The sequence below is a fragment of the Hippopotamus amphibius genome, chromosome 2 (genome assembly GCF_030028045.1).
Source record: "Hippopotamus amphibius kiboko isolate mHipAmp2 chromosome 2, mHipAmp2.hap2, whole genome shotgun sequence".
NCBI lineage: Eukaryota > Metazoa > Chordata > Mammalia > Artiodactyla > Hippopotamidae > Hippopotamus > Hippopotamus amphibius.
Window position 1 is genome coordinate 46,345,042 of NC_080187.1, and position 22,901 is coordinate 46,367,942.

The 22,901-nt window shown below is 38.4% G+C and overlaps 1 protein-coding gene across 1 annotated transcript in view; it reads left to right on the top strand.

Annotated features, from left to right (window-relative positions):
- TRPM6 (transient receptor potential cation channel subfamily M member 6) overlaps positions 1-22,901 on the top strand; it is a 134,024-nt gene that overhangs the window by 103,134 nt on the left and 7,989 nt on the right. Inside the window, 10 exon segments of the mRNA XM_057721746.1 lie at positions 862-985; positions 3,376-3,467; positions 4,827-4,885; positions 6,495-6,520; positions 9,849-9,899; positions 11,379-11,444; positions 13,270-13,556; positions 13,835-13,917; positions 14,649-14,854; positions 21,007-21,058. Of these exon segments, the coding sequence (XP_057577729.1) occupies positions 862-985; positions 3,376-3,467; positions 4,827-4,885; positions 6,495-6,520; positions 9,849-9,899; positions 11,379-11,444; positions 13,270-13,556; positions 13,835-13,917; positions 14,649-14,854; positions 21,007-21,058 (1,046 nt within the window).

Below are 22,901 nucleotides of genomic sequence, written 5' to 3' on the forward strand. Positions count from 1 at the left end.
ACTCTTTAGAATGAGAAGCAGAAGCAAAAAGATAAATATTGAGACAATTATGTAAAATCACCTTTTGGAGGAGAAACTTTTCTTTGATAAAGAAGACTCTTCTTTTAGGGAAAATGCCATGAATTGCTGGGACCCCATAAAATATGAATTTAAATAGAGTTATTTTGGAAACAGTTAAAATGACCAGAGCAAAATTAGGAATTATAACTGAGCGCAACTACTAATAACTTGCACTTGTTTGTTGTCTTGTAGTTTGTCAGTTTATCTCATTTCTTCTCTCCCCCTGGGAAGTACATAAGGCAGCCATTATTCTTGGCTGTCTATTATTGTAACAAGGAAGGGAATGGAGCTCATAAACATTATATGATTTGCCCAGTTCATATAGCTTCTAAGTGACAGAGCTAGAATTCTAACAAGGTCTTTTGGATCCAACCCTCATGTTTTTGTTGTTTTGCTCTATACCAGTGGTTCTCAAACTGTGGTCTTCCATCAGCATTAGCATTGCCTGGAAACTTATCAGACATTTAAATTCTACCCCCCACCCCAGACCTACTGAGTCTCAGATCCTGAGTGTGAGACCCAGTGATTTGTGGTTTAACACAGTCCTGGGTGATTCTGATGCACACTCAAGTCTGAGAACTGCTCCCCACCCTGGTTCTCAATCATGATAGCAAATAGAAAAGTCACGTGGTTGCTTGTGTCCTTCCAGCATGAGTGATGGAAGTTTAAAGCTTCCCAGGTGATTTTAATGTGCAGCCAATGTTAACAACGACTGCTCTTCAACATTATACCTCTATTAATGTGATTCAAAACATATTCAGATTAATGTCACTGTGTTCCAATGAGTGTCTTTCTCTCTAGATCACAACAGCCAATACCTGCTCTCAAAGTGACCAACTGAACCCAGAACCAGGAGAAAATAAGATCTCAGAAGAACAGAAGTGCAGCAAGAACTGGGTTCCGGTGTCCAAATTTAGTCAGATAAGTATGTAACAGTGTACACTCTTGGATCCCAAAAATCATAGTAGAGTTTCTTCAGGATGTGATCCTTAGACCAGTGGCAGTCGTGCTGTTCTTTCAAGTGGGAGATGAGAGATAGCCACACTCTCTTAGGAAGATAGCTCTTTTCTGCTTTTAGTTTTTATGAAAGGGGTGCAATTTCCATTTGTTTAATGGAATAGTTGTTAGAATTCAGAAAAGAAAAATTAAAATTAAGTTAAAATTAATTAAAATTTAGATAGTTTTGTATTCAGAGCTGTTGCCTCTGGATCAGTTAGTGTTCTTTTAGTCTGATTTATGGGGTGTGGTTGTCTAATTTTACAAATTCTTTAAAGCTCAAGTGACATTGATATGAACCTTTACACAGAACTCAGTGGATTGAGTTGTAGTTGCTTATTTACTACTGCTTACATACAGTGTTTATGCCATTGGAAAATATCCCTTAAGCTTAATCATAACGATATTTGCAGAGGATAGAAGACAGATCAATGAGCTAGCAGTGAAGACTGTGAGCTAGGCATAGAATGTGAAATAAGTCTGGACACTTAAGATGAGGGCAGATTATGATTTGAGAGCAATGAGCTGAATGTTGAACTTCTTGCATTTGATAATAAGGGAACTTTACTAATTTTTAAATAGATGGGATTATGTGATTAAGGAGTCATAAATATTTACAGTTATTTGAAATACTAAACTTAAGGTATGAATAGATATTGTATTGAAATCTATGTTACTGTGCTTCTTTAAAACTTTGTTTGCTCTGTGGTCACTGGTTTTCAATCAAGGGGTGATTTCCCCTCCCCAACCAATGATGTCTGAAGACATTGTAAAACATTTTTGGTTGTCACAACTGAAGGAGGGGCAGTTGTTCTTGGTGTCATTTTTACATAAGTTATTTATGCTTTTTTAAAAAATTGAGATATAGTTGGCATAATACTGTATTATTTTTAGGTGTACCACATAGTGATTTGATATATGTATGTGTTGCAAAATGATTACCACAGTAACTTAACATCCATCACCACACATACTTGCAGTTTTTTTTGTGACTTTCAAATATACAATATAGTATTGTTAACTATAGTCATGATGCTGTACATTACCTCCCCAGGTATTTATTTATTTTATAACTGGACTTTGTACCTCTCGACCATCTTCACTCATCTCTCTCATCCTCCTGTCCCCCAGATTATTTAAGTTCTTTCCAAAAAATTTCAAACTGAGAAAGGTGGGAGTGGCAGGAGGATTCTGGCAATGAATCTCATTTAAGTCTGATGATCAGAAAGGAAGAGAAGACCTAGGGAATTAGGCTGACTCCAGGTGCCTGGCTAATCTGAAGACATCAGGAGGCCCAGCATCTTGAACCACATTCTGGGTTGAGAATTTTTATTTTTTTAAAACTTGTCTGAGTTAAGAATTAATTGAAAAAGAATTAAAAAAAATAAAATTTTGAGGGTGGGGAGATGCCCTGTCAGGTAGATATTTCTAAAGACAAAAAGTAAAGTTCTGAGGAAATCAACTATGAGAAGGAAAGCATAATTTTAGCTTTTCCTATAGGCATTTTATTTTAATTGTAATACTGTGCTATCATTGAAATCATAGTCATCATAATTTTATGTTATGAGAAATATCACATATGAAAACTTGTGATCTTTTTCTAGTAGCTTTTTTGCATTTCCTGTATACACTTTTTTTCTAGCACAAAACAGGAAAAAAAATTAAACTATTATCCCCTGCATTTAGCCAGGGACTCTTCATAAGTGTTATTCTCAGAATTAACCCAACCAAGTATTTATTAAATTATTATGGGGTACCTGCTATGTGCCAATGACTATACAAGTACCAGGTATAAAAAATAATAACAGTAATGATCTTTGTCAAGTTTTTTAAAAGAAAAGGCTAAAAAACTATTGGCTGACATTCTTTTCTATCTTTCTTTCGTTTTTCTTTTCTTTTTTAAGTAGCCTACTGTAATGCCTGATGCAGTTGTTAAGGAAGAAATGCTAACAATTTGGACCTCAAATTTCATATATTTTAAAATAAAGCATGGATGATAGGGTGCAGGGGAAGGTGAGTGTGAAAAAATTACCAAAGGTGTTTTATAGGAGGACAGGTTATGGATAACAATTCTTTGATAGAGAAGTATAAATTGTCATAAATGTAAGGTAACTCTTGAAGAATAGAAATAGGGTATGTAGCTTTCAACCACTTGAGTAAAAAGGACAAAGGAATCTTGGTAAAAGTTGTTAAAAAGAGAAAAGAAAACTGTTTTCCAATTTAAATGAATGCACGGTGTTGAGATCTTTCATTCGGAACTGTGATTCAAGTGTAACACGTTTTCATGTATTCTCTCATTTTTTCCTTCCTTTTAACAAGGTCTGGAATCTTACATATATCAGAAAATGAAAACTAGAGAAACTAGACGACATTCTGTACAAGTCAGTGGTTATGTAAGGCAGTCTCAAGAGGTAAAAACAGTTTATCTGATATATTAAAAGCTCAGTTTTTCCCCCTCTGTCCCCCCACTTTATTCTTTCCTTGCTGTTCTTTATGCAGTTTATCCACCCAATAATTTCTCCTGGGTATTTTTTAGCATGAAATAGAAAGAGTTTAGGAACTTTTGAAACTATTTTTGAATATATAAAAGTTGCCATGTGGAAGAAAAATAAGATATTTTCAATACACTTTTAAGAGGTAGAGCTGAAATCAACATATAGAAACTACTGGGAGACAGCTTTCAGCCTGATTTGAGAAGGAATTTTTAGCAGTTGGAGCTTTCCAAGGATGGAATGGTTTATTTCTCGAAGTATAAGTGCCTCACTTAGTGTGGTTAATTAAACAGGCTAAGCAAACATCTTTGCAGTTGTGTTAGAGGGGATTTGGACATTGCAGCTTAAAAGACCTTCCATGTTTCTCCAACATTGATTTTGGAGTCTGTTTTTCTTACCGTTTGCAAATACGTGCCCATTTTATTGCCATCCACCATGTGGGAAACTTGGTCTAGTTAGACTAGCCCCCAAAATCTAATTTTGGTCTTGGTTTGAATATTACCTCTATGACCTTGGAAACTGTGTGAATGTATACTAAACAGCCTCGGATGTTCTTGTCGGAATGTAATCTGTGAAAGTTAAATATGAGACTACTTGAAGATAATTAGAGGCAGGGACCTATCTGCCCTGTCAAATTCTGGCTCTGTCAGTTCCTAGGTTTCAAAGCTATATACATCAATTAACCTATGAGCTTCATTAGCTGTATCCCTAAAATGGGGTTAATACCATCCTAATGAGATTGATAGTAGATAACAAAAATAACACAAATGGAAATTTCTAGAGTAATGCTTGGAGTATACTAGGTTTCAAGAAATAATATCTGAATCTAAATAGAAACAGAATGAGATATATTCAAAGTAACATTCTAAATAATCATCAACTGAAACAATAATCTGGTGATAAGACACAGTAATGTAATGATCAATGTTTCCTGTCAACTTTAACCTTCATTCCTTCTTTCATGCCATTAACTGATGTTATATGTTCACTCTCATTTTTGTAAAAAACCATTATGTATTATATTTTCTCTTTGATGTCCCCATAAAAGTAATTCTTTCTGTTGAGGTCAGTCATCACATTGAGTTACTCATATATTGTGCTAACATTATGCATCTTTCTAGCTTGAGTTTTGCATGTTTAGTAAGAGAAATGTTGAGCCTAGAGGAAGGGAAAAAAAGAACTATACCCTCCAAGGAGTGTGTTTTGCAAATGTATTACTGAAAGCTTGGGATGGGAGAGAGTTGGGTAAATATGTAATGACCTTTCTCTTTTGCCCAGGATCTAAGCAAAAACTCTTTGTGGAATTCCAGGAGCACCAAGGTCAATAGGAACTCTCAGTAAGTATTTCTAAATGTCTGTCTTTAAACATCTTTGGTTTCTATTTTTTTTTAACCAGATTGGGAACAAAGGTTTAATTGGGTCAGGAGGGGGAAAAAAGTGTGTGTCCAAAGACAATATTTTTCTTTTGTTAGCAAGAATGAAAATTATTTATTTTCCTAGTTTTCCTGTTTCTGATAACAAGATCTCACCTTTTAAGAATATAATGAAACATGTACTACTGTAGTGAATTAACCTTTTGTCTTTTTAGTGTCAAAAAAGCACACATGAAATAATGAGTATTATATATTTTCTGATAGATGAGTGAAATTTGCATTAAAAAGTAGGAATAAATCTGTCTTGACTGAGAATGAAGACTAGTTTTTTCCCTTAGGTTTTTTTTGGGTTTTTTTTTTACTTGAAATTTTCCCTTTTAGTTTATAAGATGGATCTTTTTGGCTTCTCCTTATCATCCTAAGTGTTTGTCAAAGCAGTAACAATTTGAGAAGGATTGAGACAGAGAGAAAGGAAGACAGGGCTAGAGAGAGGCAATAGAGAACTCACGTTTTTGTACAGTTGAGATTCCTCATGGATTTTTATTTATTCAGATAAAATTTGAAAACCAACCAAGCAAAGATTATGTTAACTAGTTCTTTCATAGCACATGTTCTGCCCTTTCAACCCCTGACCCCATCCATTTCAGTTCTTAATGAGGGAAACCATAGTGTTTTATGGACTTCTCCAGTTGTGTCATCAAATTAACCATCCTTACAGCTATAGGAGCAGAATTCAAAAGCATCTGTACTCTGCAAAGGGCCCGTTGATGCCAGGCAGGTGGAATATATGACGGTCAGTTTGCAGTCAGCTCTGTTTGAGATGGCCTTTTTTCTGGAGCTCCCATCAAGGTCCCTCTGTGCAAGCCTGCCTCTAGACTTAATGTGCACATGCCTTTCTTCTCCCAAAGGTTCAGTAGTTTGCGCTCATGCAGAGTAGTGGGTTATTGCAGCATGAAATTAAACAATAATTGTAATTGTACTTTCTTCCCCAAGGACCTTAAATACTGGAGATATTCTTTAAATGTATTTATTCCGACTTGCCCATGGCCACTTGTGCACTTGAGCAGGGCACGTAACAATATAAAGAGAGCTAATTTCAGCCCGTGAACATTTAGGGGCCACGTGGGCTAATGAAACTGATTTGTAGGCTTGTCCAGAGACATTCACAGACTCATTTGTAGGCATCTGCTTTGCATAGTTCAGGAACCCTTTAGTTTAATTGATCCAGAACAACACGAACACAGTTAAATCTTATATATGTTGTGGAATCACATAGCTAATTAAAAACAAAAACCAACTACTTTTCAGTTAGCTTGGGGCATACTCAGTAAATGAATTACATGCATATCTGGTGCTCATTTTTCTATGAAAATAACTGTAGGGCCATAAACTGTTTTTCTAAAGGTAGGGGTCAGATGTAACAGATGCTCTTCCTTCAAAGTAATATATATACACATATATACATATCTACTTATAGACTATGTTATTACTGTTTCACAGTAATAACTGTTTCCTTTCTTTGATCACTGAAAAATTGGAAGCATTATCTGAACATCTTTAATTTTTCAAACAGGTTGAGAAGTTCAAATGGAGTTAACAGTAAGTTTTTCTATTTATTTTTATTTTTTTTCTTATTAGTGGTGAGGTTTACTCTCCTGCCGAGATTTTTGTAGTTCTTGAAATCCTATCTGTGATTTTTGTCTACTATATACAAAGTAGCATGTTTGGTAGAAAAGTAGAAGGTTGAATGTCTTTCTCCAGATAAATCAGGACTGATGTCTGGTTTAAATTTTTGTTACCTGTTTTCGACTGTGATCTTCCAGTTTTCTCTGTGACTGAGGGTATAGCCACTGAGCTCATTTAAACTGTTCAACAACTCTTACTGTCACCTTTTAACACGTTGTTATTTAAGAACCATTCATAAGATTGTGTGTGGTCTCCTTTCCTGTATGGCTTCAGTGGGACTCCACGCCCCAAGTGGCTAAGTAGGACCAAGCCTACTTTGGTGAGACACCTCCCTGGTGAAGCCACTCTCAATAGCTACTTTCAAATTTCACCACGGTCTGTGAGCTCTTTTCCATCTTCTTGATGCCTTGATACAGCCTGGACTCCTTCCTCCTCTATGATCTCATTCCATTCCACTTTCTTGGGTTTTCCATACCTCCTTTGTAGTTGATTCCTTCTCCTCCACCTACAAACAAATTTAAGTCATACACAAAAGAAGAAAATAATCTTTTTCTTGATTTTACCTAGCTTTCAAACTGCCCCTCCTGTTCCTTACCTCCAAATTAACTGAAACAGTGTTAATATTTGATCATCAGCCCCTGGTATGTGTCCCCACCATTCTACGGAAACTCCACTTTACCTGCTAAGTCGTGTCACCTCTTTTTAGTTCTCATTGAACTCATGGCATTTGATGTTGACCATTTTTATTCTTCTTGAGACTGTCTTTTCCAGGTTTCCATGGGACTGTTCTTCCATGACTGACCTTCTGTTTCTTTGTTTACTGGCTGTTGGTCTCTTTGAGAGCTGGGAACCATAGTCATTTACAGTCCTCTTCCCGCTCCACTGCTCTTAGCTACCAACTTTTCCTTCTAACTCCATGTCACCCCCTCACCCCCATCTTTAAAAGCTGTTTGTTTTGCTCTACCTAACTGCTCTTTCCTTAAAGCCTCCAACATTTGTTTTCCTAAATAAAAAGGATATATTCTCTTTTGCCCTTGATTTTGTGTTAGCATTGTGTTTGGTTTCTCTCCCTTTAAACTTTTTCTTGTTCCTACTGGAATTATCTTTCTGAACAATAAATCATCACTTATCCTTCAGTGGCTTCCTGTTACCTACAGGATGAGCTGCAAATCCCTTACTCTTTCTCAGTGCTCTTGAGAGCCCGATCCCAGTCCAAATTTCCAGGCTCATGGATGATCCCTTTTATGCAATATTTCTTCCATGAAGAATATGGCCACCCATCTATTACCATCTCCACGTGGTGTCTACATGGCATCTCAAACCAAATCTTCCACCTCTTTTCTCTGCCATCTCACGTAATGGCAAATTTTATCCTTCCCGTTGCTGAGGCCTAAGTCTTGCCATCTTACTTGACTCCCATTTTCTCACATCTCCACATCCAACCTATCAGTAAATCTTTCGAAATGCATTGAGAGGCTGATCACTGCTGATTGCATATCAATTTTCACCTCTTCCCTGGATTACAGGGTGGTTTCCAAATTATCGCTCTCTAACAGTCTATTTCCAGAGAGCAGCCAGAATAACACTTTACAACCCAAAGTCAGATTGAGTCACTCTTCTGTGCAAATCGTGTTCCATCTCACTCTGGGAAAGCAAAGTCCAAACACAGTGTACAAGGCCCTGTTGATCTGCTCATCCAACTCTCCCATCTCGTTTGCTCTCAGCACAACCCACTCTGGCCACTCTCTGCTCCTTAACACAGCAAGTATGGTCCTGCCTCAGGACGTTTGCACTTGCCGTTGCTTCTGCCTGGAATACTCTTCATTTATCCATGAGACTTACCCCTTCTCTTCCTCCAGATCTTTGCCCACATTTCACCTTGTCAGAGACGTCTTGCCTAATCACCCTATGTAATATGTAATAGTAACCTCCCTGTCTCCCACACTTCCTAACTCTCTTCATATATATGTGATATACTATAATACTATATATTTACTTGTTTATCTATTTTCTATTTCCCTTTCCTACAATGTAGCCAGAGACTTTATCTGTTTTCACTACTGCTCTTTCTCTTGAAGTACCTGGCATATAGTAGGTCAATAAATATATGTTGAATGAATGTGAACAAGATCTCACAGCTCCTAAGTGGTGAAGCCAGGATTGAAACTCAGTTTTGTCAGACTCCGAGGCCCATACCCTTTAAGTATTTCACGTTGTTTGTCTATGAAGATTCCCTAAGCCTCTATTTACACCTCTATTATATTACTTAGCAAACTGTACTGATTATAGTTTATATATATTTCATATTTGTTTTTCTCTAAGGTGGCAGCCACACCTTCACATCTGTCATGCCTACCGTGACCCTTAATAGGAGCTAAATGCTTTTTTTTTAATTATTGAATTGAACTTAGGAACAGTCTTTTTTGATGATCTTACCTTTTACCCGGCATCCCCAAAGGGAGGGATTTTTGTTCCTTTCCTTATCCAGCAACAAGAAGCCAGCGACATCTGTGAAACTGGGCTCATTATGCTGTTTACTCTGCGAGGACTCTACGAGGTATAAAGTAGTTACAACCATGAGACTAAAGTTCTCCACTTTAATTTTGACTTTATGAAATGGCAAAACTGTTGCAAAGGATTTCTCTTGAGCCTTGTAATTTAGGACTTGAGCAGATAGAAGAGAACCAGTTAAACTTGCAAGAGGTGTTCCCAACACACAGTCCTTCTTCAACCAAATCCCTTGCTGTCACATTCTCTACCTCCTTCTTTGTTTCTGGGATATATCTCTTAATGTGTTTTCATCATTTTGTTGTCATTTTAAGTCAGTGAAGCAGTCTGCTAATAACTTGGTATTAATAATGTCTTTATGTGGGTACTGCATCTTGGTAGGGAGCTCAGAGAATTGTGCTTCTGGGATGTCTTGAAATGTGATGGGCAGCCGAGTGCCTTCTGCAACCTAGAGGTGTAATTGGTTCAGAGGAAATACATCTTTGAGGCTAATATTACCTGTCTTTCTTCAATTCCCTATATAAATATGTTTGGAGATATTGCATTGATGATTGGAAGCTGTCAGGATACCATGCAGAATAATGTGGTTAAAGGATATTAGGCAATCTTTTTTGAAAACCGAGAAGCCATTCTGATTAACCTGTTCAATAATAACTTTGAAGGCAATATATTCATAAGCATGTATTTATCTTCTGCCAAGTAATTAAAATGCCAATCTTCTCTGTAATTTCAGAAATCTCAACTTCCTTAAAAAGCCCTCAAGAGCCTCACCATCATTATTCAGGTAGGATGCATGTGCACATAGACATGTCAACGGAGCTAAACGTCTGTGATTCTGCATTTGGAAACAGAAGCATTGATGAATTCGTGGTGTTGATGTGGCTCCAACTTGAAAAGCTGTTGTTTATTCTGATGAGAGAACATTCAGATTTCTTAACTTGGGGAAACAAGTTGTTAGGGTTTAAGAGAATTTGGATTAAAAAAAAATGTTTGTTTGTATTTGGTAAGTTCTAAAATGTAAAGGGGAAAGAAGACCTTGAGATCTGAGAATTCCTCACAAGCTCAAAGCCAGAGATCTTTGTGTTTTGGACTGGGGAGGAGACAGGCCTGAGGCTAGTCCTCTAAGGAAGGGTTTTGTACCCTCACTGGGCCCTCAGTGAACGTAACCACTGAGTGAATGCCAATCCCACAGGGTAAATTCAACAAAGACACCTTAAGGGATGTTATGAAACAAGATGTCAAGGGTCTTGACTCTCTTAAGCAAGATCACTTCACAGTGATTCAGTTGTCTTTCTTTCAAAGTGGGAATAATTGTACTTGCCCTTCCTGAGGAAAAAATCTGCCAAAGGGCTAGTTGAGAATAGAGAGGGAAACACTTTGAAATGCAAAGCAATATAACAACCAACTGGACTCGTGCCATTGGCTGGTCTTTTGGGCATCATTGCTCTCAGCATTGGGTTAGATAATACACAGGCAAGCGTTTTGTATAATCTAAAGCTCAGCACAAGAGCACAAGTGTATTGGTGTGATAATTACCATTATTATTATATCAAGGTCATGTGTTTGGGGTCCAGTAATAGCCTACCTTATCCTGAATTCTCCTCTGTAGTGAATAGTGTTTCAGTGGATTTCAGACTCCACATTCCAGGCTCTTGTAACTGGGTCTTTCAGCTCAGCAGGAATCCATTATTTTGACTCCAGCTATCAACTGAAGGAAGTTTCTGGTGAGGAACACTATGACTCACATTGGCTCTGATTTGTTAGGATACAACTCTAAACAGGGAAGTGCAGATCACTTGCTTCTAATTAAAATTGGCCTTCAAGCTCTCTCTGGGAAAAGAAGATGAACTCTGCAAATTCAACAGTAGATGTCCCCACAGTCCATTGTGCATTAGATTTGATCTGGAAAAGAAAAACCAGAGAATGAAGACCACGAATTAAAATGCCTTTTAAAAGCAGGTTCCACATATGAACGCATTAGTATGGTATTTGGTATTCAGGAGAGTGGCGGTGATAGCCCTACCTCAGAACATATTACATAATCTCATATAATCTATTCCTAAAGCTTGGATAACCTTCCTGTTTAAGGTATAGTTTATTTTATATACTGTATTATAGATAATATTTTTTGATAAAAGGAAAAGTAAAGGGTCTTTGAAATAAAACATTTTAGCGTTATATGAGTATGTTGACATGGGGAGGCTTTCTGTAAATTCAGCCCACTGATGCGTACTTAAAATAGTAAATCTGCTTTTGTTTGCAGCCATTGAAAGGAACAATTTAATGAGGCTTTCTCAGACCATACCATTTACACCAGTCCAACTGTTTGGTGAGTGCCATTTCTACCTTCTTAAAGTTGTGCCATGGCAAAGGCATAACATCTGAATGAATCATAGGATAAACCATTTTGCATAATTTTAGTTGAAAATTTTCTTTTCCCTCTGGTTGCAGTTTAGTGATATTAATTTCCTAAAAAGGAAACTCTTGTTAACTGCCCGGCTGGTGTCTAGCGTCAAAATCTAAATACTATGGGGACGGGAACTATAATGAGCAGTAGTTGGGGAAAAAAACAATACTGTTGCACCTGGCATTCACTGATTTAAGGCTGGAAGTAAGCAGAAAAGAAAAGAACCAACCAACCATGGGTAATATATAGAGAAGAAAGCGTTGAGTGTCAATACGGTAGAAGCTAATAGACATCTAAAGAGAAATGGTGTGTATATTGCTTTTTCTTTGTTTTGTTTTTATTTGTTTGTTTTGTTTCATGTAAACTAATTGCTCTTAGCTCAGAGAACAAATGTCACTTTTAACAGCTGGAGTAGGAAGGAAAAATAAGCTCACGTTAGCCAAGGCTACCGGCGTTTCTCTGTCCTGCCGACTGACAAAATAACAAGGGTCCCCACACTGTCCTAAATCTTGGTTCTCCTCACACCCTTCACATGGGGACAGATCCGGTGGCTTCTGATCATTGATGCAAATGCCTTCTCCTTCCACTTGGCTCCATAGCTGGTTTTACAATTCAGTAGCCCTGTTCTAAATCCTCTAGGTATTTCGAACACTAAAGAGATCTTCAGTGGCACTTATCTGGGCACCAAGAATAAATATTTGAAAACGTTAACTAAGCATTACCTAGACATATTCTTTGGTAAGCATTTAAATGCAAGAGTGAGTGAATAGATTCTTTTCTTGGCAAACCAGTACAGTGTTTATAAAAATAGCCATTCGAAGGTGAGGTGTAGGAGAAAATTAAACACAGGCTGGACAGAAGTTGTATAGAATACATTACTTCTGTTAGGAAGCATCATATACTATCCTCGGTGGAGTCTAGGCTGAATAAGAGTGGATCTCCGTTTAACAGCCTAAAAGTGGAATCTGTAGAACAGTTGAAGAACATTTGTGTGTAAAATCTTTAGAGTGGGATTGGGTTTGTAGCTGAGGGTCTACTTCATGTTAGCTGGGTTAACATATTTAATTTACAACAACCCAATGAAGTGGGTGTTATCTTTACTGATGAGGAAAGTAAGGCTTTATGTTACTTATCCAAAGGCACAAAGGAAGGAGGGAGAGGCTCTGGGGTATGACTTTGGCTCTAACTTTAACTGGGTTAAACCATGCGTTCTCAGTGGGGTAATATCAACCCCAAGGGAATAAAAACGTCTTTTCCTTTTTATCTGTAAAGCACAGATACACACACACACACACACACACACACACACACAGTATATAAACAGATATACAGTATATCTTTAGTATTAAAATGTCAGGGAAAGGGAAATTAGGAAAATAAAAAGTCTAAAACAGCTCCTAAGGGGGATGATAATAAACATGGAGTTAAACTATCTCTTTGAAAGTATTTGTCTTTAACAAAAGAAGCATAGCCTTGCTATTCTGATTTTATCTTTGTCTAGTGATAGTCTATAATAAGAACAACTTAATCCTTATGTGACATCTGATACTTTGTCCATTCTCCCTTCTCCCTCTTTACTGGACTGTAACATGGCCGGATATCTGTACTTGACCCTGAACAGATGAAATTCCCATTCCCCTCTGATCCTTAGGGAAACTGAACTGATTCTGAGTTGATACATTTAGGAAGCCGTTCATGTCACAGACAGGGATCTCATTGAAGCCCTCCCCTGCACTTCTCTTTGCAGCAGGGGAAGAAGTAACTGTCTACAGGCTGGAGGAGAGTTCCCCTCTGAATCTGGATAAAAGCATGTCTTCTTGGTCCCAACGAGGGAGATCTGCAATGATCCAGGTGTTGTCCCAAGAGGAGATGGGTGGTGGCCTCCGCAAAGCCATGCGAGTCATTAGCACCTGGTCTGAGGATGAAGTCCTCAAGCCGGGACACGTTTTCATTGTGAAGTCCTTTCTTCCTGAGGTTGTGCAGACGTGGCACAAAATCTTCCAGGAGAGTACTGTGCTTCATCTTTGCCTCCGGGTGAGTCAGAGACCCAGAGCCCAGATGGACAGGTCGAAGAAAGGGGATCTGGCTCTATCCCGGTCAAAGGGCATTATCTTCAACCCAAAGGATAGCCTGTTCTTTTTTGGAGTTGGTGGTATTTTGTTATTTTTGGCTTTAGCTTTTGGAGTAGGTAGTGGTGAAAGCTGAATAAGGCTGAAAATCACACTTGGGAGGCCTCTAATAATTCTGTGATCGTTAATTAGTAGGCATGTGATAGTAAACCAATATTTTTATTAATGCTCCCTATTTTGCAGGAAATTCAACAACAAAGAGCTGCTCAAAAGCTGATCTATACCTTCAACCAAGTGAAACCACAAACCATTCCCTACACACCAAGGTGAGGAAATATTAGCACCCTGGCCCTTCATCTTACGTAGGAATTTCTATCCATTTCTTCGCATCCCTGTTAGTCACGAGAAATACCAGATCCATGGGGAAGTTTCCCATGGCCTTAACTTTGGTTTCTTTCTTACATAGTTCTTGGAGACAGTAAAATGAGAATGAGACATCCCAGGGATGTTTTGGCTTAAATCACTGAATTTATGTGAGTTGAAAAGAGAAAATCAAGTAGAGGCCATGACTAACTTCTCAATTACGAAAGCGGGTAGAGCCTGGGTGTAGTTACTAATGTCCAGAAACATTATGGTAGAAAACACTTCTATTTTAAGCATAGTATCTTACATAAATTAGGAACTTTAAAGGAGTGAACTCTTGTTACTTTCACTTGAGTGTCTCCATACACTTGCATTCATTTAGCAAGACAGATCATAGTTTGGTGCTGTGGACTTAAAGTTTTATTGTTTCACTTATAAGGAACTTCGTAGAGCAAGGCAAGAGAAGTTGAATCCAGTACTCATAAAAGAATTCCTCAAAAAGGAGGGAGATGGGTAAGCGTGGGGAAAACTCCCAATCTTTGCATTTCATTCTTTCAGTAGGAAGGCAAGGCATGTGCTTTGAGGCTGCTTAGACTAGGGTTAGGTCATCTCCCCTTTTGCTCTCTGTTCAGTAACGTAAGTCCCACCTTTGCTGCCTTGTGGGGAATCAGTGGCCTCTTTTCCCCCCTCATAGGTTCCTGGAAGTTTTCTTAATCTACTGCCATTCAGCCAAGCAGTGGTTGACCATTGAGAAGTATATGACTGGGGAGTTCCGGAAGTACAACAACAACAACGGTGATGAAATTGCCCCCAGCAACACCCTGGAGGAGCTGATGTTGGCTTTCTCTCACTGGACCTATGAGTATACTCGGGGAGAGCTGCTGGTTTTAGATTTGCAAGGTGATTGATAGCCAAGCATTTGACCCAACAAGCATGAGGCAAAGTTCAGGAAACATTGACCAGGGATTGCTTTCTTCGTGTCATTGTCACCTACATTTGACCCCAGCTCTCTCTTTACTCAAAGCCATAGTTAAGGTCTTTCAGTGGAGACATTCCTTGGCAGTGTGTACTTTTATTTGTTTTTCCAAATTTGAAAACAGAAGATAATATCTGTTTTCTGAATTTATTTATTGTTTGTGGAACTGTTCTAAGTGGGAGGAACCAGACGGGTATCCTGAGAGATGATGCAGGAACCAGGATGAGTGATGTGTGGAGTTGCTCTGCCTAGCTGTGAAGGGAGGTGGCACCATTTATTTCAGAGACAGTGTCGGGTGATGATCATGAGAACCCACGGTGCCGTTTCTCACTTAGATCAAGAGTAAAATATAGGCAGGTGATTAGCTGCCTGGAGTTTAAAGGCATCGAAAATGTTAATCTAAATGATTTTTATACCAAATTTTCCAGTTTTATGGCTTTTGTTTGGACTTATGTTCACAATAACACTTAGGCATGCATTTATACACACAGGAAAGTTTAAATTCTGGTCATTTTTCATGATTTTGAGCTCAATATTTTAGCAGTTTATAATTTAGCTTGCTCTCTTTGCTGTGTACCTTGATACAGAGTTCACAAAAGTACAAACTCAGTCTGAGAGAGGCAATGCAGTGCACTCTTATTTAATGGAAGCCTTTGATCAGTGCATCTTTCCACTATCAACACCTCACATGTGACTTATAATCCTGCCGCACGAAACAGAGTATCTCTAGCAGGCTTTCCTTGCAGGGACAGAACGAAATATGTATTAAGGTCAAAGTTTAGTCCCCAGGCTCACTGACTGGGGCTTTGGTTCTAAATAAGGGATTTAGCCCAGGAACTTTCACAGAAGTTATCTCATTTAATCCCAGAAGCAGCACCTCAAGGTAGACATTATGGGGAATTTAGGCCCAGAAAGTTTAAATAACTTGCCCAAGGTTGCACAGCTACTTACGGGAAAGCCAAGATGCAGACTTAAGCTGGTTTGGCCATCCATGTCCTTTCCTTTTCACTGTTATATCTTTTATTTCTTTATAAATTTCATACCCATAGGACATTACCATGTTCTGGTTCATTTAAAAAGATCGGGCCTTTTCCTTGTCCTCTCTGACATTCCCATCTCTCCAAACCTGGGATTCTGTGCTGAAAGTGAGGCTTGGAAGCTGGAGACAGTCGAGATGAGCAGGCAATTCTGGGGCATCGTGAGCAATGTCTTCTAAGACTGCAAACCCATTTTGATTGAAATTTGTGCCACGTGCTCAAGGATGTATATATATATACACTTTTCAAACTACACATAAGTCCTTCAGTCCTTTCATATCTGTGCTGTTCACAAGGTTGAATTATATTTCTAACCCTCAAACACAATATTTTAGTAAGCAAAATAAAGTTAAAACAGCCATGATGATTCAGCTTTTAAACCAGCAAGTACACGATCCGCGTAAACCCAGCACACTGATGCCCAGGGCATCTGGTTTTGTAGCTCATGTTGGGGAAAGGTTGATTGTTTTCATCTGTATTTGAGTGTCTGTGCTTTGAGTTTGGGGTGGAGATGTTTGAAAAGTAAAAAACAAACAAAAAAACAACCAAAGAAAAACATTAAGGAATTAATGATGACTCTTCAGTGTGTTTTGTATTCCACTTGAATAAGTTTTTGTTTAATGATGTTTATGTTTAGGGATTTTTATGTCTCTTAGTAATCCAAAGTGACATTAAACAGAACAAACACTGTGTTGATAGTCTTAGGGGAAAAAGAAATTAACATTTTTTTACTGGGCAATTATGTGAATTGCAGAAATAGACCACTCCAAATAAACTATGTCAAAACATTGACCTTCAAAGGAGGGAAGAGTGGACCTCATAGAATAAGCATGAAGAAATTGAGATACTTATTGGAGAGTTTTGCCAATTGGTTAGCCCTGAATTTATGGAAGAACATGAATCCTATAATAGTAATTATAAGCAATTATATTACTCCTTCTACTAGCTAACATTTACTAAATAGTTATTTTGTGTCAGGCACTCAGTTAAAGGCTCATGTGTATTAACATGTTTAATCCAAACCAGGTTGGAAAGGAAAAATGGAAGAATATAGTGTATTCTTAAAATGTAATAGCTTTCAGTTCAGTTACGTTTTATATTTAATTGATTAGTATTTCTAGTCTTTGGAGAGATGATGTGCATCATGTGGGTGGCAGGGAGTGGAGACTGAAAGGCTAGTTAGCTGCAGTTAGGAGAAGCCCTGAACTCGCGGTGCTGGGGGCTGACGCCTGGCTCCACTGTGAATTAGCTGTGTGACCAGTGGGACCTTGAGTCCCACTTCCCTAATTTGTAATATTAATGGTAAATAATATTATGCACTTAACTCACAAGGCTGTTAAGGGGCTGAATGAAGTGAAGTTCCCAACACAGTAAATGTTCGTTGTTGTTAGTGTTCATCTCTGTGTGGCTTGTTAAAATGGAAGTTAATCTTCCGTTGTGGGTAGTCTACTCTTAGCTGTGTGGTCCTGGTGGTACTTGAGGGAGACCTCGGCTTTGGCCTCTGCAGACTGAAGCTCTGATCAGCTTGCTGTGGCTCCCTATTGCTTGGAGGGAAAGACGGAATGAGAAACACTCTGGCAATTTATTCTTTCAGTTTCTCCTTTTCTTCTCTTTACTTTCTTCCAAGGAAGTGCCAATCATTAACCTAGGAGCTGCCACATCAGGCCAGGAAGCTGAACTCTAGGGAGAGGCTTGCCTGATTTCTGATCACGTGTGATTATACTGTAGTCTTCCAGTCACATTCCACTTAAAAGTCTTACATGTGAGAGCCTGAATCATCATCATTACACGTGAAATCCAATATTTAGTTTCCAGCAATAGGAATGAAAAACAATTGTAGTTCAAATTACAGTGATCTGTGGCATGTGTTTTTTTTTTAAGCTCACTACTTTTTTCTTAAAGAACTTTTGGACATACTAATTTTTTTGTCCAACAAAGCAGTTTCCAATATGTCAGCATTAACGTCAGCATGATGTATTCTGCTGCTGCAAGGAAGGTAACTTCTGTCCATAGATGTAGAAGTTCACTGATGCATCCCAAGGTGACTGGAATCAGAATGTAAATCTCTTAAGTTTCTCATAAGGGCATGCTATGTATTGCCTATATATGGGCATTTACGCTGTTAATGCCAGTAAAGAGATAGCACCAGAACTTTTAGATCTTAAAATGTCTTTTTGTCTTTCATGTTTTCCAAATATCTGGTACACGGGTAGGATGGGCACCTATGTTAAAGTTTGCCAATTGGGTGACTCCTGTGTATCTGAGAGAGGCCAGGGTGGTAGTAGTGGGCGTGGTGGTGCAGCATGATTGGTTCTCTGAACTGCTTTCTGTTTTTCACTCATTGGAATGCCCCTTCTGCCATTCAAGGGTCCCAAAAGATGTTTTTAGTAGGTAAGCTTTGAGCTGTCAGATTGGGTTTAGGAATATAAAGGTTTGTGGATACTCTTTACTCTCAGTTTTATAGGTAGTTCTATTTATTAGGAAATAGTATTTTAGGGAAGTGAGACAATCAGAACGTGATTTTACCAGCAGTGAGAAAATAGAATTTTCCTTCACAAGAGCCCTTGATAGAATAAAGACAATAAAAATAGCAGCTGACATGTTTCAGTTTCTTCTGGATCAGACACTTTGCTAAGCAGTTTGTGTATGCTAGTTCCTGTAATCCTCTCAGTAACCCTCCAGGATAAGGCCCATGATTACTCACACTTCCAGATGATGCAGCTGAGACTCAGAGAGAGTAAAGAAGGTGTCCAGATCATACAGCTACAGAGTGATGAGGCCATGAGTGGGACCCAGTCCTTTGACTTCCGCCTGTTTAACAGGCTACAAGACTGAAAGTAAATGGGGGCTGATGCGATTTTGATAAACTTTTTTTCCCCTATAAAACCTCCTTTTCCTCAATTCTTTAGGTGCTGTATGTATTTCCACCTTAAATTTACAGTTTGCTCAGCCATCAACCTAAAGCTTTCATCATTGCTGGGAACTGTAGGCATAAAGTCAGGTCTGAGCTTAAATGTGTGAAGGGTTTGTAGCCTTTAGTGGTGGTACATTGGGTTATCTGCCTGTTTGTTGTTTATTTACTACATAGTGCTGTTAATTTACTACACAGTTAAGCATAGTTGCTTGTTTATTTACTACATGTTTGCTATACAGTTAGGGTCTTGCTAGGCTGTTCCTCCTTTTATCTATAATGAGAAAAGCATAAAGAGCCCACCTTCTTCCTATGACTTTTTCTTTAAAGAGCAAAGCACATTTTGCACACTTCCCCTTGAGCTTATGTTTCAGACTTATTTTCCCTTTCCCTATTCAAAATCAGTGTACAAAGAGATTCTAAACCAGGGGTTCTTAAAGAGTCCCTGGGTGGAATTCAGAGAGTCTGTGAACCTTGATGAAAAAACAGATAAAAAAATTACACCTTTATTTCACTAATCTGTAGCTGAAATTCATCCTTTCCTTCAATTATAATGGAGACAACAAATCAAAATAGTGTTATCACTACCCGGAACTGTTTGCCATAGCGATCACATAGCACATTACAGTGTTGGCAGATATCTCAAAATACCGGTTGTATTTATTACTTGTTGGATGTTATAGTGTTAATAGACTTGTGCTTGATCCTGTTGTGTAACGTACTAATAAAGAAGCACATGTATTGCAATACAATTTAACAAGTATTTTGATCACTGTATTTCAGGATCATTTGTTTCCATTGTAATCTGATGTATTCAAATTATGCCTTTTTAAAAACGTTATTCTTCATTAGACTGACAAAGAGGGTCATGACACAAAAAAGGTTGAAAACCCCCTAGTTAAACAGGTTATTTTTGTAAGGAAGTCAGTTTCTCAGGGAAATGGTCTACAAACTATAAGGATTACATTTTCTTGTGAAAGGTTTAGCATATGGTAAAACATAGAGAACATTGTAAAAATCTTTCTTTTTTTAAAGTAGTGGTTAGAAAACATGTTTTTAACCAAATAGAAATAACTCAATAATGTTATACATTTTATATGATTTTTACATAAATTTCCCGCAAGGTTGGTCCCTTCCAAGCGCAGAGCACCAGTGCTGATCAGAGGGTGATCTCAGAAATCATCAGCTTATGCCCACATGGTGCCTTCACTTGTCTGACTGGCTCACTTGTGAAACGCTGCTGTTGGAAATCAGTCTCACCACCACTTGTATTTTATAACAGATTCACTTTGGTGTTGATCCCTGTTTTGATAAATGTTAGTTTTAAATTACACTTAATGTTATCCTTTTATGCTTTGGTGCCGTTTTTTTAAGTGAAATTTATTGAAGGATCACATAGTTTCAGGAGAGTGCACACAGCGTAAGCGTGCATCTCAAAGAATTTCCACAACTGAACATGTGTGTAACAGGCACCCAGATCAAGAATGTGGGCTGTTTGTACCCTTCTGTTTATAAATGCTACATATAGCATTTGATGTGTGTCTTTGATGGAGCAGAGGTGGTCCCTGCAGAGCCACACAGCACCTTGCACCTTGCTGAGCACTGATGGACTCCATCTAAGGAGACCAGGGACTAGGGGGAGGGACACAAGCTTTGGCTCAGCTTGAATCCAGTTATGACCTCTTGTGGTCTGTACAGCCTCTGACAAATTGCTTAATCTCTTTGAACATCAATGTACTCATTGGTAAAATGAGACTATGAGGATGCTAATACTTTTCTTTCATGATTGCCAAGAATTATAGAAAATAAAATTAGAATGTCTAGTGTATATGAGTGGTAAATGAATGAGGGATGTCATCAGTAACTGTGAACACATCACAAAAACACTCGTTTGTAGCCTAGAGGTTTATTGAAGCATAATAGAGGGGTTGCGGGAGACAGTACATTAACTAAAGTTTTCAAACTTTCCTGGACAGATTTTATAGTATAGTTAATCCACATGACATTGAATTTACTACAGGGTTAGTGTAGCTTTAAAGAAAGAAGTTAAAATTTCGTTATTATTTTCTTGAATTTCTGAGAAAATGAAATTCCCCATTTGCTAAGTGAATTTTCTTTTTCTTTGGAGGTGTTGGAGAAAATTTGACAGATCCATCTGTTATAAAGCCTGAAGACAAACAGTAAGTTAATTTATCATTTAGAAAATTGCGTTTAACACGTTGTTCATGGTTTCTTAAAAATAATTTTTTAGGGACTTCCTAGGTGGCGAAGTGGTTGAGAATCCACCTGCCAATGCAGGGGACACGGGTTCGAGCCCTGCCCTAGGAGATACCACATGCCACGGAGCAACTAAGCCCGTGTGCCACAACTATTGAGCCTGTGCTCTAGAGCCTGTGAGCCACAACTATTGAGCCCATGTGCCACAACTACTGAAGCCCCCCGCCTATAGCCCGTGATCCACAACAAGAGAAGTCACCACAATGAGGAGCCCATGCACCACAATGAAGAGTAGCCCCTGCTCCCGGCAACTAGAGAAAGCCCGTGTGCAGCATCGAAGACCCAACACAGTCAATAAAAAAATAAATCCAACAAATAAATAAATAAATAAATTTATTATAAAAAAGTTTGTTTAAAAAAATAATTTTTTAACATTTATATATCTTGCCTAGATCCTAGAAATGTTTTGAGGCAACTTGTATCTATATCTATATCTATATGTATATCTATATCTATATCCAAAAAGATCTCTATCCCAAATACAATACAGTAAATACAATAATATTTAAAATACAATAAGATTTTAAAGAATGCATAGATTAGGAAATGAGGGCAAAAAGAAAATAAGGAAATAAAATAAGATGAAATCTGGAGTTGTTAGTACACGACAATAGAAACTGTGTATAAAGACCAATGCAGGGCTTCTTAGGTAGCGCAGTGGTTGAGAATCCGCCTGCCAATGCAGGGGACACGGGTTCGATTCCCTGGGCCAGGAAGATCCCACATACTGCAGAGCAACTAAGCCCGTGTGCCACAACTACTGAGCCTGCACTTTAGAGTCTGTGAGCCACAACTATTGAGCCCATGTGCTGCAACTACTGAGGCCCACGCGCCTAGAGCCCATGCTGCGCAACAAGAGAAGCCACGGCAATGAGGAGCCCATGCACCACAACGAAGAGTAGCCCCCACTCACCACAACTAAAAAAAAAGCCTGCGCACAGCAAAAAGGACCCAACACAGCCAATAAAAATAAATAAATTAAATGTAAAAAAAAAGAGACCAATGCAGTAGCCACAACCTTGTTGCAAGTTTGACTCTGATCTATGAGAGGCCAAAACAGTGGAGCTTAAACATGGAGCCATCAGATTGTCTGTTCATTCAGGACTGAAGTGTAAATTGTATAGAGGGATGAGTCAGCTGCCTGTCCTTTGAATTCCCATGGGCATTTTATCCCATAAGCAAGCTTTTGGGAAGACGTGGCAGTAGGGCGTCTGAGGTGATATTCTTCTGTTAAAGGTGGAGTAAAAAGAAGGGATGGTGGTGATTAAGGACAGATCAACATGGCAGCTGACAGTGGTTTTCAAACATGAGCTTTCATCATAATGTGTGAAAACACAGATTGCTGCCCCCTACCCCCCTGCCTTTGCCCCCTGTTTCTGATTCAGTGCGTTTGAGATGGGTCCAAATAATGTAACAAGTTCCCAGATGATTCTAATAATGCTGGCCTAGTGCCTGCACTTTGAGACCTGCTAGCATACAACATTTTAATTTCTTAGTTGTCCTAAGTGCCTATACTTGGCTCCTGGGTTGTTGTTGTTTTTTGTTTGTTTGTTTGTTAAAATATATACACACACACGCACATACACACACATAATTTTGTAAGTGGGCAATTCTTATATGATGAAATCTGAAACTTTTACTTCCCTCCTATTGGACTCATATTGTAAATATTTACTGCTTTAATGCTCTGTTCTTTTACTGAATGATTTAATCTAAATATGGTACTATTTGTAGGCATCTATGCAG